The following is a 16,369-nucleotide window of genomic DNA, read 5'->3' on the forward strand; positions in this document are numbered from 1 at the left end:
TTAGTGAGATAGCTCGGCGGACAAACTTACAAGCTGACCATGTGAGGTTGGTTCCTGGAAATAATTTACTCAAGAAAGGAGAGAACTTAATCCGAGAAATTATCCTCTGACGTCCATATCCACTAGGACACACATATACCACCCCCATCATTCATAAACGGTAATAATAAAAATAAATTGAAAGAGAGAATCACTGAGTTGGCTGACTCTCTGGGAGGCCATTTTAAAATTGAATTTTTGACATATACTAATACAAACCTTGCCCAGAATTTAAGGGCTGGCATTTTAAAATATATTTGTTCTATCACTTTAAAATTATGTACAGTAGAAACTACATACTGCAGTAAAGTGATATTCAACATAATGTGCAAGAAAACAAGACAAAATAAATAAATTTTTATGCCTAGAAGATTTACATTTCCTTCCTTTTCTCTTCAAAGTCAGTATATCCTCATTGAATGAAAAAAGCAAAACTGAAAAAGGCCATGACTGCTCTTAGCATGGTGGAGGGGAAGATTTACTGTAGATATGAGGGCGAGCATAGCCAGAGGCAGGAATGTCTGGGAGAGGCCAGAGTGGACCTGACCCTGAGGAGATGGAAGAGAAGATAGGAGTAGGGGAGAGGGAAGTGAGGAGAGAGGGGGCAAGGGGGAGGAGAGAGAGGGCAGTGGAGACAGGCGAGCTGCTAGCCAAGAGGGGCAGCCAAGATACTAGCATAGCCAAAATGTCTGAGTTATATAGAGGCTAGAGGAGCTGCGGGAGGGAAGCCCAGGTCATACCTGGGTTGGGGAGATCAGGGTACGAGGTGGGTTATGCCAGCCAGGTGTGCACTGAAGGTGATAAGAGACTGAGGGGTGCTGGGACCAGCATCAGATTTAATATGTTAGTGGGCACCTCTGTTAGCCAATTGTCCTGAGTTTGAGCCCGAACACTAGTATGGTATACCTTAGAATTGATAGCTTAAATTGATCAATACCGAGATTTCTACAGGAAAAATCTGAAGGTTTGTGACCTGTAGTTGGGTAGCTGTACATAAAAGGTGCCTGCCTGGAATGGTGTGGGGCACTTCAGGGGAGGGTTAAGAGAGAGCAGATGAATGGCATGTCTCCTGAGTGGCTGAAGACTGAGGGCGGGGAGGTGGGTGAGAACCTGTCTGGCCTTGGGGCTATTGTTGGGGAGATACTTTTATGAAGAAAAGCCATGGTGTGACAATTCCTGTAAACATCTCAAAGTTGGGCCCGCTCAGAAAGGTTGCCACACCATGGCTCTGTGTGGAGATCAGTTAATTGGAAAGGAAGAAAGGATGGAGTTGAGGCGCCGAGTAGGCATGAATAGAATCAGGATCCTGCCTTGTGGTCACTGAGAACATGAGAATAAAAGAGGCTAATGTCTACCTTCTGAGGTATCAGAACAGCTGGCAGTATTTACATGGTTTTATATCCAGAGGATGTTAAACAGACAGATGTTACTACCACAGGCCTTTGAATCAAGTTGAAGGGCAGAGACTTGTGTGATTGAGGCTTAGAATATCAGAACTGAAACATAAGAAATATTGAGTCTCTTATAACTTAAGAGTTTATACACTCCAAAGAAAGTGTTCATTTTGGTTGTCTTACAGTCTTAGCTTCAGAAGAAGCCTTCAGCTTCTCACCTTTTCATATAGCATTTCATACTGTGAAATGTTGGTGGTGAGCTTTGATTGTCAGCTTGATACAATCCAGAATCAATTGGGAAGTCTCTGAGGGACTGTCTATATTGGGTTGGTCTATGGACATGTCTATGAGGGATTATCTTAAATTATTTGATGCTGGGAGACCCAGCTCATTGTGGGACGCACCATTCCCTAGGCAGATGGTCCTGAACTGTGTAAGTGTGAAAAAGATTGAGCTAAGTACAAGCATGTGCATATCTAGTCTCCTGCCCTTGGCTGTGGGTGGGATGTGTCTAGCTGTTTTAAGTTCTTGTGGCCTTAACTTTTCTCTGCTATCTTGGATTATAACTTGGAATTGTGACCTTCAAGCCTTTCTCTCCTAAGTTGCTTTCTGTCAGAATATTATATTACAGTAACAGGAATGAAGGCTGAGCTCTCCATTCACATGAAATAACTCACCAAATAGCAATATGAATTCTCTCAGGCAATGTAATCCATGCCTTGTCTCCCAGGCCTTCATTAGAATGTGTTCATGATGGTCTTAGTAGCTTGTTAGGAAGGCTTTCCAAAGGTTTCTTTGATAATGACGAAGAGTCAGCACAACCATGTTAGCGTATTATAAACAGTTCCAGAGGACAACTGAGGCTGCTCACTGTACTTTATTGTTTTTCAGACAGACATGGGGAGTTAATGGCAATGTAATGTTTTCTAACAACACAAACAAAGAGCCATTATATGTAACAGTAGCCAACTGGAGACTTATTTTACCTTAACTATGCCAAGTACACTTATATATTTCTTGTATGTACAGTGCTATAGGTATCAGCCACGCCTAAAAGTATCAACCTTAAAAGCAGCCCATGGATAAAAGTATGAAAATCTTGATAACAAAGCTTCCAATACAAAACACTTATTTGAACATTACTTTACTTAGAAATAACCCCACTATAACTGAAGCCAAAGCAAAGTTTAGCTGAAAACCTAAGAAGATATTTTAATAGAGAACCCCTGTCTCCAAAGGAAAATATCTCCTAATGGAAACTGAATCTGCCATCAATCCTTCAGATGTTATCTTGGAGGGGAGGATTTCATGAAGGGAGCCAGCTGGAGGGCCCGCTGCAGGTTCCCAAGTGGGAAGGTACAGGCATTGCCGCATAGCCACATGGCCAGCACATTTAACATTCCCAGGATTTCTGATTAGCTAGCTTTTCCATCTTCTGTGACTCTTTTTGTCTTCTGTACTGGACTTGGTGCACAGAACACTGGCTTTATGTTATTCTTCTTAGATATCTAGGATGAAGTGCTCAGGTGCCATCTGCCCTCTACCTGGTTTTCTTCATGCCTGGAGAGATGCACAGTGCACAGATGTCTATAGAGGATTGAATAATTCCCTGGCCAGGGCTAAGAGACTGCCACAATCGTTTACCTAACTCAGTCTCACAATGTTTTACTTAATTCAGTCTTATTGAATTTTTTTCTATGTTGTGTATAATAAACAGTGAGAAACAGATGTCCCTACCAACTGGAAAGTTGTTGTTTAAATACCCTGTTGGTTAAAATGTCAAACTTACTGTTTAAACACTCATTAGCCAATTCCAACTTGAAACATATGCTATTGCTTGACCATATTAAGCCAGACTTTGAATTAGGTCAATGTCCCTGGAATATAAATGTACCATAGAGCTTCCTTGCTTCTTGCAAAAAGTCCTCAGACGAACATAACTTTGACCCCCATAAAGGTCCCTCACTTCTCACAGCCTTGATTTTGCTGAAGACCTCCACACCCTGGCCCAATCTAGGAAATGTTCTACTCATTTAAGAATTCTTCATCTCTCCCACCTCATAACAAGTGTCCTTTGTCCCTATAATAATGGCATAGAAAAATCCCTGAAAGACCCAAATTGGGCAACAATACAGATCAGATCAGAGCCTTCGTGGGCCCGACAATGGAGAATTGTATTTCTTAAAAAGTGTGTGATCATATTTGTCTGAGCTGCAATAGAGACCATAGCGTAAGCTCAGAAGAGAACTTCAGCGGCTCCCTAATTTCCTTAGACTGGCTTATATTTCAACCTTTTCCTGTTATTTTTTCCTGATAGGGTAGGTGTACATTTCTAACTGTAACTGATAAGGAAGTATAGAGACACCCATCACCTTCAAAGCACAGTTAGAGCTGAAGCTCACATTTATGAGTTGTTTTAGTCTAGACTCCATTACAAACACGGGCTATTCACAATTCTGCCTATTCTATTCAGTGTGGGACCTACACATGTGGGTACTGCCCCCCCCCACTATCTACATTCAGTCCTGATTATTATAATCCCTCCTGGCTTATGAGCACTTCCTAAACCCTGCTTTCCCCTTTCCTAGACACAGAAAGGCTCTTAGATGTAATAAATAAGAATATGCCTGTGGAAAAAATGTATGTATGGATGAATAAAGGCCACACCCAAACATGCAGAGACAAGCAAGCTGGGCAGGATGGAGGGTTTTACTTGAACTACATGAAAGTGCTCCCTTAACTGTGGCTCTCATGGAAATCTCAAGCCTTCACGCAAGTTCAGGCCCTGAGGAATCACTGAAGATCAACCTCTCTGGTTTTTTGCCACCTCTCTTTCAGAGAGCCTGGGTGGGCACTGGGGCTCTGGAGGGCATTGGGTTGCTCTTCTCAATGGCTCTCTCTGAGTCTCTCAGCCCACTTCTACGTCTGCTTGGCTTTGATTGATAAAGAGATTTCAAAGCTTACAGGGGAGGTGAGATTTGAGTGTGAAGCCCTTCTGAAATATGAACTACATGCAGATGGCTCTCTGTTGCCTGATTGCAAAATAATTGAGGTTATTAAAAAAAAAAAAAGAGGAAGAAAAAGGCTAGTCAAGGCAGATTCTATGTATACTCTTTGCTTCTAACATGTTTTTAACAAGAAAAAAATTGCATCACCAACTACTTTTAGAGCAAATGCAGCCACAATACTGTCCAGTTCTGGGGTCCAGGGACTTGGAGAATTTGCCATTCAAATCAGAAAACAAAATCCCACACCTGAAGGACTCCTATGAGCTGCTTCTTCTTCTTCTTTTAAATGTATATACACTTTTTTCAAATACTCTACAAATCCAAGTTTGAACAATAGCAACAAAAACAAAAGAGAAACAGGTTTTATATTTAAAATAAATGTCTGTGTTCTTCATCGTTACTTCAAGAAGCAGCTTGAAGGAGCCGGTCACTTGGTGTGTACTGCAAACCGACTCCTCCATTACAATGATCTTGGCAGGATAGCAGCACAGGGTTTCTTATTCCATATTCATCGCGTGGAGAATGTAAACCTTTCACAGGATAATATTTCGCTTAAAAACTAGAATAACTTGAAAAGTTCTGATCATCCTGTTCTCTGAGACCTACTGGGGAGTTCTGGCTCTCCTGCTCTCCTGCTCGCTTGTTCTCTCTCTCTCTCTCTCTCTCTCTCTCTCTCTCTCTCTCTCTCTCTGCACAGGGAGGCAGGCCTAGGGGACTGGGGATAAGAGGAGTCCTGAAACATCTATGCTCAACAGGCCACACAAAGCAACCCTCTGGAGGCCTAGCTGCTAGAGCCAGGTCCTAACCCTTTGCTCTGCTTCCCATCTGGATTTCTAAGTGAATGAACACATGGGTTTAACCAAACATGCATGAAATCCTAGGTAACTTGAGTTAAATGCTGAATCATCCAAGGACAAGTAAACCTGGAAGAAACAAGGTCGAGTGGGCAATAGCTATATCCATCATGATAAGCAATCCCAGGGTCTGTCCCGGCAGAGGGGTAGGCTCCAACAGCACAGCGGAGGGAACAGTCAAGCCCAGCTCCATCAGTCCCTCGCATCTCTCTAAAGCTGTTCCCACCTTTTCAGAAATGCCTTTGAAGAATCAAGAGACAAATACCTCAAATGGAAAAAGTATCTTTTTTTTGTTTGTGTGACTAACAAACATTCTAGAGGTCATAACTAAATACAATTTAAACAATGCTGAGATGCATGGATTCTTTTTGAAAGCAGCTTTTGAAATATCAACCACAGTAATAAACATTGAATGAAGTACATTCCAACGTTAATACAGATGAATGGTACAGGGTGTGATAATGCCCCAAAGTTAATTCCACAAATACCCCCATGCTAACTCTGAACTTGGGGAAAAAGTGGTTCCCCTTTCATTAGCTGGAAATTTCACTCCTTTTGTTATTCCTCCATAATATACCATCTTTTTTTTTTTTTTTGGCCCCAGGATGTATAATCTCCACATTCCATACATTCCTGAAACTTTTTATTCTCTCCCTCTGTCAGATTTTCAAATAAAACCAAACAACAAGATCATGTTTTACATGTAAATCCATAGACATGGATCATCGACTCCGTGAACCTTGCTTCAGTGCGTCCTTAGGATTTATGGCCAAAGTAACTTAAAGCCTTGCCTTAAATGTGACAGCACTGCCAGCAGGTACCTGTGGCCGCCTAAAGCCCCGCCGGGCTTCTTCTTTTGTATGGTGGTCTTCCTGCCTTCACTATGCCCTCAGGCAGGATGGACACTACCTGCTTTCTCCTCTCTACAGTGCCAAGTGTCTTAGGAAGAGCAGTTCTCCTGCTCCAGACAGGCCCAGCCTGGAGGGCCTGAGGGTAGCAGACCTCGGTAAGTGAATCTCGATATTGCTCTTTCTTACTGGGTAAGTCTGAGCTCAGAGACCAGCTGCTCTGTTCCAAACCCGGTGAGGAGGCTGGTGAGGGCCACACTCAAGGCAGGCAGCCCAGGCCAAGTTGCTGAGCCACAGAGAGGTTCTGCAGATGTTGTCTCCATAAAGCAGGCACTTGTGGCTGCCTGAAGCGCTAGGTGACCCCCATTCTTCCTGATGCTGAAGAAGTCATCACACATCCACTTCCGGAATCCAGAAGCCTTTGTTTCCTCCTCGGACAGAGTGAGTATTGGAGGAGGGGTGTGTGTATCCAAAATATATGATTATCTACAGTCAGGGCTTAAGGTACTGGATGATATTGTATAAACTGCTAAAATGCTTCTCGGCACAATTGGTAGCTTAAAAAAATAATTTCCTATGATTAAGGGCATTTTCCCATCACTGTCTTTGAGCAGGGAAGTCTCAGTGGGTACCAAGTTCATCTGAAGTTTCCAGCCTTTGTCCTCTGACTGGGTATGTACCATGTGAGTCATATACAAAAGTCCCTTCTCCAGTCCAAGGAAGACCAGGCTTTCTTTTAGGCACCTGCTCCTTCTAGCATCCTGGCCCCCAGGGCCAGTATATAGAGATCACATTGAAGCCTTCTTCACAGCTTCTAGCAGCCAGACTACAGGCTTCTCCAGCAGTCAGGGTCCTGTGCCACTTGCTCTTTAGATGGTGGGTCAGTCTGGCCAATATGGAAAACAGATCCATGACCACAGGCACAGGCCAGCAGGTGGAGCCACACGTTTCTTGGCAATTCCTGGTACGGTTTTCAAAGCCTGGAGTTTCAGTGGAACTGTCTTAAATAAATAAATCTTTTTTTCTCTAAATAATGTAAAAAATAAATGATATTTCCCTTTGGCAGTAAATAGCTGATTCGACCATTTGCCTGAATGTGTGTGTGTGTGTGTGTGTGTGTGTGTATTCTGCTTTAAAAAAAGATCACAACTTTGTTTCATGGTACATCATTGATAATGCATATAATTTCTACTGCTTTAGTGAACCTTTTGCATATTTGTTTGGGGCAGGTCTGTCGACCTCACTTGTGGCCCAGGTATGCACCCAGAGTGATGCAGGCCCCAACCAGGGCCAGGCTGAGCAGTGTCTTCAGAGACAGCCAGGAGAAATCAAACAGAGGTCGCATGCTGGGGCCATATAGTTCCACAAAGGCATCCTGCAGAGGGAGAGAGAAAGAAGGACAAAGAAAGACCGTTAGCCACCAAGAGATCTCATAAGGCCTCCCTACCAGCAGGGCAGAGGCACGGTACCCTGTGCCCCAGCATGCCAGGTAACTTCAGACATCAGAGGGGATGCAAACCTCTTTGGAAGCAATGACAAAAAGTGGACTAGAAGCTCTTATTGTACAAATCACTTGTGAAACAGGGCTCACCCCAAGTGATATCATGGAAGGCAATGGATAGGAAAGTGTTCAGGATAAGACAGTGAAGATGGGAAAATTGGCGGTTTTGCAATTTTTTTTTGCTTGCACAGCCATTCATAAAAACAATAAAGCACAGTTCAGTCAATGTCTCTCACACCTTTCCTTTTTATTGTGAGCTTGCTGTATCCTAGGGACTGTACTAGACACCTAACAGACATTATCTTGTTTTTCATACCGATCTTACAAAATCGTTTTCGTCCTTCCTGTCTAGAAAATGGCAATCTCACCTGCCTGTTGTAATGGGCTGCGAGTCAAGTTACAGGGCAGTTGTGAGGGAGAAGAGCCAGGCATAACTGCCCAGATTACAGGCTGCAGTTTTGATGGAGAGAGCCAATCTAGCTCACTTGTAGGAATTCACTGAGTAGGGCGTTGTTAGGAGTTAAAGAATATGTTCAGGAAGTGGTAGAACTAGGATTTGAACCCAGAAACGAGCCAATGCCCTTTGCTTTGCTTTGTGCTCTCTGGCACTGGGATTCTGGCTAGGTGCCACCACACCTAGCTTTTCACACAATGCAGGGAATTAAAAGCATATCTTCATGCTTGTGAAGTAAATCCTTGNCCAGCCGAGCCATTTCCTCAGCCCTCACACTGTTTTGAGTTTGGCCTACTTTCTCTGTGTGCTTATTAATCTATTCCTTCTATATGGAACTGCCTCAGAGGATTCTGAAGTAGTCTTAAAGGGGAGGCTAAATGCACAACTGAAGGAGTTGCTCGCATTGCTAAATATCTATTCACATGGCTCTTCTTCATGAATGCATAGTATCCTATACCCGATCCTATAAACAACATTTTATGTTTCATGCAGAATTAAAGCAATATTAAGATATTCTTTTGTGTATAAGGTGTTTAGCCATTCATATTTTGAAAGAATAAGTTCCCAGAAATCTACTGACAATGCATCAATGCCGTTAATACCAATAATTACCAATAATTATGAAGGGATTGTCCTGAACTGACCTTGCCCCCTCGTGGCAGCCTTCTGACCCAAAGCACTGTTTGCAAAGGGGCAATGGTTTAAGGCCCTGGTTCAGATGAAGGAGCATTTCGTCCCCTAGGGATGTTTGAAAATATCTGGTCCTCATTATTTGAGGCCAATGAGTTATTGGCTTCAGTGGGTAGCTATCAGGAGTGTCACCATCCCATAAGGTATGGGTAGCTTCTACTAGGAAGGATGACTCAGATCCAGATACCAATGACATGGAGGCTGAGAAGCTCTACTTTACAGGACACCCTTAGACCAAGGGCCACAAAAGAACAAGCAGCCTAGGTGAACATCAATGATGTTGGCCACTTTAGCAATGGACGGAGTTGCTGGCCCTAGGCAAACGTTGGGTAGCTCTGGTGAGGCTAGATTAACTTTTGCCAGGAGGGGGCGCAGATGATTTCTTTTTATGTATCTGTTGTTGGGGATGTCTAAAATTGAGTTCCAGAAAAGACAGCAAAGGGTACAAATGAAATATATGCACAGTTCTCTTTGTCACAGATCAGGTTCCACCTTGATGACCTCTGAAGAAGTAGCCTTTCCTGTGCACGAGGAGGGACCACCTGACAGGTGGAAGAAAGACAGCTGCCACATCCAGTGGTCTTCTGCCATCTTTTCCATATCCAAGAGTGTGTAAGCCCCTAAAGGCCCAGTCAAAGATACCCTAGTTTTTCAGGGCATCTTCGATCTCAAGCTTTCCACTGAGAGGGTCAGGCTGTTTCTTGAATTCTATCTGTTTTCTGTGGCAAAATCTAAAACAAATTAAGCCCTTGGTCATGTGACCTTCCTAGTCCTCCTGAGAAAGTGGCAGAAGCAGAGACAATTCTGGGGGGGGGGAGTAGTTTTTTCTCCAGGTTGCTTAGTACATAGAGCTAGGGGACTGAAGAAATGTCTCCCCGAGACCCTTCCCTTCCTGGAGCTGGGTCGTCCCTTTATGCCTTCACCCTTTCTCCCCAACAGTCTCAGGCAGCATCCCAAGGGCCATTTCCCAAGGGTATTGTAAAGAAAAACAGCTTTCTGAGAGTCAGGTGAGCTAGATTAATACCTCCTGGCTGAAAGAGTGGGGTGTGTGTGAGAGGATTTGAAGCCCCAAGGGTCTTGAAAGGCCTCTAAACTTGCTGAAGGATCTGTGTGACCCCTCAGCTTTGAAATTTTTTTAGTTTGTGTCCTTAAGCAAATTATCCAACCCTGAACCTTATTTACCTCCCCATGGTCGCACAATCGGTATCTGTAAAGAGTACCATATGTTCCTTGCATTCCCTCTGTCAGTGTGGTCCCGAAGAGAGCAAACACAGTGATAGCAATGTGTCCTGTTGTCTGTCCTCCACCTTGCCCTTTGGTAGCTCTGCACAGCTCCACCTGCCTGTGCCCTCCTCTGGCTCCAGCTCCCTAGGGAGCCAGCTTTAGTTCTGAAGACGGAAGTGGGAGTAGCTATATCTGCTTGTCCTGTGTTGATGACTAGTCCATTGGTTTGCAGGACAGGGCGGTGGTGAATCATTTAATCCCTGCACATTGCCCAAGGACCCAAAGCCCTGCCCACTGTAATTCCAAATCGCAAGGGAACCCTGTGAGCTCTGAACTGAACCTCTGAAGAGCCATTTCTAGAGAGAATCTTGCTTTCTCATACATCCCAGTAAGGGAGATCTCTGAAGTTATTTGAACAGCCGGTCGTTATTCGTTCAAGTATGAGATCCATTTGAAGTGCTTATTTGCTTATTTTATTATATATAAGTATTCTGTAGCTGTCTTCAGACACACCAGAAGAGGGCAGCAGATCTCATTACAGATGGTTGTGAGCCACCATGTGGTTGCTGGGATTTGAACTCAAGACCTCTGGGAGAGCAGTTAGTGGTCTTAACCGCTGAGCCATCTCTCCAGTCCTATTTGCTTATTTTATGTATTGAAAACAACAAAGGGGCTGAAGAGATGGATCAGTGGTTAGGGCATATGTTGCTCTGGCAGAGGACCCAAGTTCAGGTCCCATTACTTAAGTCAGGCAGCAAATAACTGCCTGCAAATCCAGCTCCTGGGCACTCATCCCCACCCTCCAGGAGGATTCTACTGTCTTCTGTGGCTTCTGGGATCTTCCACCACCAGCTGTCACCACTCTGCAGCGCCATGTCAGCTTCGCCCTGTCTTCTGCCCCCTTTCCCTGGTATACAGACATTCTGATTTTTCTCACACTGTCTGGGTGGCACACGATCTACCCTACCTGCTTTCTTTTCCCTTCCAGACGCCGCCAGTTCCTCTCTTTGGTTCCTGTTACCTTCCTTTTACTGTCATCTTGCTTATTTCCTCCTATGCCTCTGAGGCCACCTCATGGCAGCCTCACCTGCTATGTGGCTAATTGCCAGCATGCTTGTCAGGTAGCATTGCACAAAGGTCTTTGACCACTCAAATCATTCATGCTCCTCATTCTTTGGGGCTCCTCTTGCTTCCTGGAGAATTTCCTTGCTGTACCTTTCATGGGCACCTCTTCCTAGGATGGTCTAGATATGTCTGGCTTCTGCCCAGCTTACTCTCCCTCTTTGTCAATCTTCTTCCTGTTCCCATCTTAAATACCATGCATGTGATGAAGTCTCTGAAGTCATTATATACTTCTCTATTCTCATTCAAGCTGTCAGCTTCTATTCCAGTTGCTTTCTTGTGTGTGTTATATGTGTATGTTCATCTAGGGTGTGCATGTATGCATTCAAGTGAACACACACACACACACACACACACACACCCATGTGAAAGCCAGAAGTTAGCATTGGGTGTTTTCTTCAGTTGTTTTCTGCCTTATTTTTTGAGACACAGACTGGATAAGCGTTGAGCTCCAGGAACCCTTCTGTCTCTGCTTCCTCTGCTGGGATTACAGGCACTTGATGTCATCCTAGGTTTTATGAGGATGCTAATAATTCAGGCCCTCTTGCATGTGGAGCTAGCACTGTGCTAACTGAGTCATCTCTTTAACCTCCACGGTTGCAGTCTACCATTGTTCCCTCCATCAAGTCTGCCCCTCTTCCTGCCATCATGGTGCACATGCCACATGTTAGCTTGGGTTTCCCCATAACAAACTCAAAGCCAAAAACTGGGTGTAAGCAGTCTACCTGGGAGCTGAGCCCAAGACACTGTAACTGAGGAGGATGTAAGAGTAGGGAAAACGGCCAAGCTAGAATCTCCTCTTCCAACAAGAGAGGCTCCATCCTTTTAGGGATTAACCCTGCTGGAGAGACCTAGGAACTAGTGTGGACCAGTGAGCTGGGAATTTGAGCCATAGCTCCTAGTTTGCGGAACATGCAGAGTGTGCCTGCGTTACACAGGGGTCAGTACCATAGGACTTCCAACCCATTGCACATGGGTGAAGTGGGCTCTCAAGCAGAGATAGGCTTCAAGTGGTGGGAGCTGGAGGTGAAGTTAGTTACCAATGCAGGGGAAAGGCCTGGGAGGGAGGGCTGATGGCCTCAACACTGATGGCCACCAACACAAACTTCTGTCTCCATCACTGCCTCTCATAAGTCTGTTGTGGCTTCCAATCCATGTCCTCTACCTCCAGCCTTGGACTCCACATTAAACAGTTGCTTCCTGTAGCCAGAATGAGCCATCTAGTGACAAACCCCTCACCTCCATGCTGATTTTCTAAGATCAGATTCTTCACGTCCTGTGTCCAGGCTCTGGCCCAGGCTGCTGCTTCTCAGTTCCTTCTGCTTTTCAGCAAACACTTGCTCATTCAGAGACCCAGAAAAGCCGTTTTCAACACTAAGCTAAAGGAGTTCCTTGTCACCTGTGGCATAAATATCATCTATTTCCATGACTGTCTCATCCAGCCATTAGCATTTGGGGCTGCAGGTTTGTATTTTATTTTTCTCTGGATCCCTGGTGCAGGAGTCTGTCACCCACTAGCCATTTGACAAACACACATTAGTGGAAGAAGCTGATTTCTTTAATTATATAGCAAGACTTCCAAATCCAATCTAATGGGCATCTTTAAGAGAAAGAACATGTGAAGGCCAGCTTGCTGGTCTTTGCAGTCACCTTCAGTTCCTTCCCATAGGAGGGATGCTCAGCCAGCTCACAAGGGCACTGCACATCATCTACTTTCTGGTCAGCTTCTGTGCTGCATGGTTGCTAAGCATGATGTCACTTCCACCTTCATTCCCTGTGAACCTCTGCGAGGCAGGTATCCAGGGTAGCATTTGACAACTTGCCCTCCATTGAGGACAATGGTATTGTCTTACCCACACTGGAAAGACATACTTATAAGATTCTCTCTACAAATGCACAACAATCCAGGCCATTGAGGTCTTTGCTACATAAAACTAGGCTATTTCTGGACATTCAGGCAGACATATAGAAGCCTAGCGCTTCTGAATCGTAGGAGACATGCAAATCCAACATTGACTATTTGCTGATATTAAACTGTTGGACTCAAGAGGATGCCAGTGAGAGAAGGGATAAAGATGACAGCAAGAAAACAAGTCATCGATTGGTAGAGCCCGGAAGTGCTCCCTGAGGACAAGGAAGCCGTGATTGTTTTGACATCAGGTTTGGCTCTGAGCAGAAGCAGAAGCAGGCACTCACGAGGAAGTGGAGGCTTTTTTTTCTACCTGAGTGAAGCAGCTGGTGAGGAAGTGACTCCATTTCCTTCTTATCGTTTGGCTGAGCAGGATTTCCTCTGCAGCCACATGTGCTAACTGGGCCCTGAGGGTTCCCTCTGAAGAAAAGGCTAGCTTTGTCAGTGGCTTGCTTGCATCTGTTCCCTGTGACTTTGCTTCTTGAGCCTTCCCTATTCTCCCAAAAATATTGAATTCAGGTCTGAGGGAAAAGGAAAGGAAAAAAGAGCTTGTGAACACTGAGCTGAAGTCCACACAGCTGCCTGGCCTCAGGCTGTAGAGGAACGCTTTGTCGAGGCATGAGAAGTGCCACTCTTCTTCCTCAGAGTCTCCACTGCTCAGTCAATGCAACTCAATCTTGGAGAGGCTCTGGGCCTGGAAGGCAGGGCTCTTTGAAGCATTGGCCAAAGACATGCATACAACGAAACCTAATCTAAGCATCATTTGGTTGTAACTTGAAACCTTCTGGACAAATGACAAGAGATGAAAAGCCCAAACACAACAACAATAAAACTTGCCTGCCTGCAATGGGTTGAGCCAGAAAAGTTTGGGAGATATTTTGTTATGAAAATCTAGGTAGGGTGCAAATGAACTGGTGGATCTCAGGAGCCAAAGAGGGCACAAGATGAGATATGTGAAGACCACTTCATTTCTTGAGCAGAACAGTTCGAAAGTAACTTACAAAGGTATCTGTGAGGTACCTTTGTAAGGCTGGTCAAAGGATACCAGGTCCAAGGGTGTTCTCAGACATATCCAGTTGCTACAGGAGTCTCACACCCCAGACATGGCCAAAGCCCTGGGCAGGAACTTGAAGGGTTCCTTGGCTCACCCACCACTTGACTTGCCTGGGTAAGAAACAACCTGGGGAGAAGCACAGATACAAGCTTGGGATGTGCACCAGCTCTGCAGATGCTGCAGGAAGAACAACCCATCCAGCTGTGGTTCAGGTCCCTCCTGCATGGGGAGGTATGAAAGGCACACATGGAAATGGGTATAGAGTTACAGCTATGTCCTTCCATTCACCAAGTTAATCACAAAAGAGACTGAAGGTTCGATCTGTACCCAGCCTTGGCATCTCATCTTCAGCCTGCTTGTTCATTTCGACACCAATCATGATTTTGTGGAAGGCACTAAGAAGCCTTTAAATATGATTTATCTCTATCGTATAGTTTTTTGGTAATATTCTAAAAATTCAGGGTAGCTTTCCACTCAAAGCTTTTGGTGCACGTAGGCCTACTGACCCTGCAGAGTCTTGGCCAGGAGACTTACAACATGCTGCAGGGACTCAGTTTATGGCACTTGTGCCAGTTGTCTTGTTAGTGTGCTAAGTTACCTGACTAGAAGAGAGAATGGATTTCTTTGGACTGATAAGTTGGGGAATGCTGTCCATCATGACGGGGAAGCCATGGTGGCAGGAGTGTGAAGCTGCTTGCTAACAGGATGGCAGAGCAGGAGGCAGAGCAAGGCACTGAGTGTGCTGGAGGCCTGCCTCCACTCCTGATAAGCCCTACCTCTTAAAGGTTCTACAACCTTCCAAAACAGCACCACCCACTGGAGACAAAATGCTCCAACAAATGAGTTTCTGTGGGCTGTTTTACATTTAAACCAGAGTAGCCTTTTTTAGGGTGTTTCACCCACTCTGCCCACTGTAGCCTGCATCCTAGGGCTGTGGCCCTGGAAAAGGCTCTCCATTTCCCTTTCTGCATTCAGCTTTGGCCAGAGCCCTTCCTGGAATGCAATCATTTCTAGCTTTGGATTTACAACATGTTATTATTTGGGGGAGAATAATATCAGTTTACGTTATTGTACTATTTAAGAAAGCATGATGTGTATGAATCTTACTACAATTAGGTCATAAAAAGATAGCTAGCCAAGCTGAAAAATAGGCAAAGACTTTGAATGGACTAAATGACCCTGATGTGACCAATAAGAACATGAAAACATACTTAAGATTACTAGTTGTTAGGGAACTGCAGTGGAAACTACAGTGAGCTGGCACTTTAGAACTCCTAAGATGGCTGTAATTCCTAAAATGGACAGTAACAAGTGTTGATGAGGGTGTAGTGTTGGAGCCTTAACACAATGGCACTGGGAATATAAAAGGCAGTAGCCATGGGAGAAAACAGTTTGATGGATCTTTAAATAGTGAGCTACTGCATGAACCAAGAGTTTAGTATATAATCAATATAATTGAAAGCATATGCTCATATAAAAACTGTACATGAATATTCACGTCAGCATTATTTGAAATAGCCGAAGAGAAGAAATAGTCCAGCTATCTGCTAACTGATAAACAGACAAAATATTGTGGGCCTACACCGTGCAATATTTTTTATCCATAAAGGAATGAGGCTCTGCTATGTATGATATGCTGGGTGAACCTTGAAGCAAAAGCTAAACATGAAAGGACTGACATAAAGGTTCAAATGCAGCATAATTCCTTTTATAGGAAATGTCCTAAAGGGTACGTTTTAGAGACAGAAATCAGATGAATGGTTGTCAGGAGTTGGAGAGAGGGAGGACTATGGAGTAACTGTCAAGTGTACAGAAGTCCTTTTAGATTGATAAAAAAAAAATGTGTTCTGGAGTTAGTGTAATAGTTGTTACACCTTTTGAATATTCTAAAAAAATGAATTGCTCATAGCAAGTGGAATTTCCTGGCATATGAACTATATTTTAAAAACTGTATTTCTTACAATCCATGAGGGGGATGGTTAACAATTTTACACTATATGGAATTGGACAGAGTGTCTGATTCTCTAGCTCTGCTCTCAGTGGTTTGTGGACTAGGGAGACACCTTTCATTCTGACTGTCTCCCCCAGTGTTATCCAAGCTAACTGTGGTAGGATGGTTCATTCAACAGACTTATTCTGGGTGAGGATTCAGGCCAGCTGAGCATTCTTCGATATAAGGTGAGAGGCTCAGATTTGTGCAGGCCTTACATTCCCTTCCTTTGCAAACTGTTGCACTACTTGGATATGCACAGTCAAGATCTTCTCTGTTTCT

At 44.3% G+C, this 16,369-nt stretch overlaps 1 protein-coding gene and 1 long non-coding RNA gene across 2 annotated transcripts in view; one reads left to right on the top strand and one right to left on the bottom strand.

Annotated features, from left to right (window-relative positions):
* Window positions 1–2,294: 2,294 nt before the first annotated feature.
* The window catches only part of Bcl2 (BCL2 apoptosis regulator), a 171,580-nt gene continuing 157,505 nt past the window's right edge, over window positions 2,295–16,369 (bottom strand). The window contains exon 2 of the mRNA XM_021173243.2: window positions 2,295–7,518. Coding sequence (XP_021028902.1) covers window positions 7,384–7,518 — 135 coding nt within the window. The 3' untranslated portion in view covers window positions 2,295–7,383. The remainder of the gene's footprint in view (window positions 7,519–16,369) is intronic.
* The window catches only part of LOC110302444, a 31,961-nt gene continuing 21,681 nt past the window's right edge, over window positions 6,090–16,369 (top strand). The window contains exons 1-2 of the long non-coding RNA XR_002378798.1: window positions 6,090–6,584; window positions 6,755–6,815. This is a non-coding gene — a long non-coding RNA (uncharacterized LOC110302444). The remainder of the gene's footprint in view (window positions 6,585–6,754; window positions 6,816–16,369) is intronic.

The sequence above is a fragment of the Mus caroli genome, chromosome 1, assembly GCF_900094665.2.
Source record: "Mus caroli chromosome 1, CAROLI_EIJ_v1.1, whole genome shotgun sequence".
NCBI classification, from domain to species: Eukaryota; Metazoa; Chordata; class Mammalia; order Rodentia; family Muridae; genus Mus; species Mus caroli.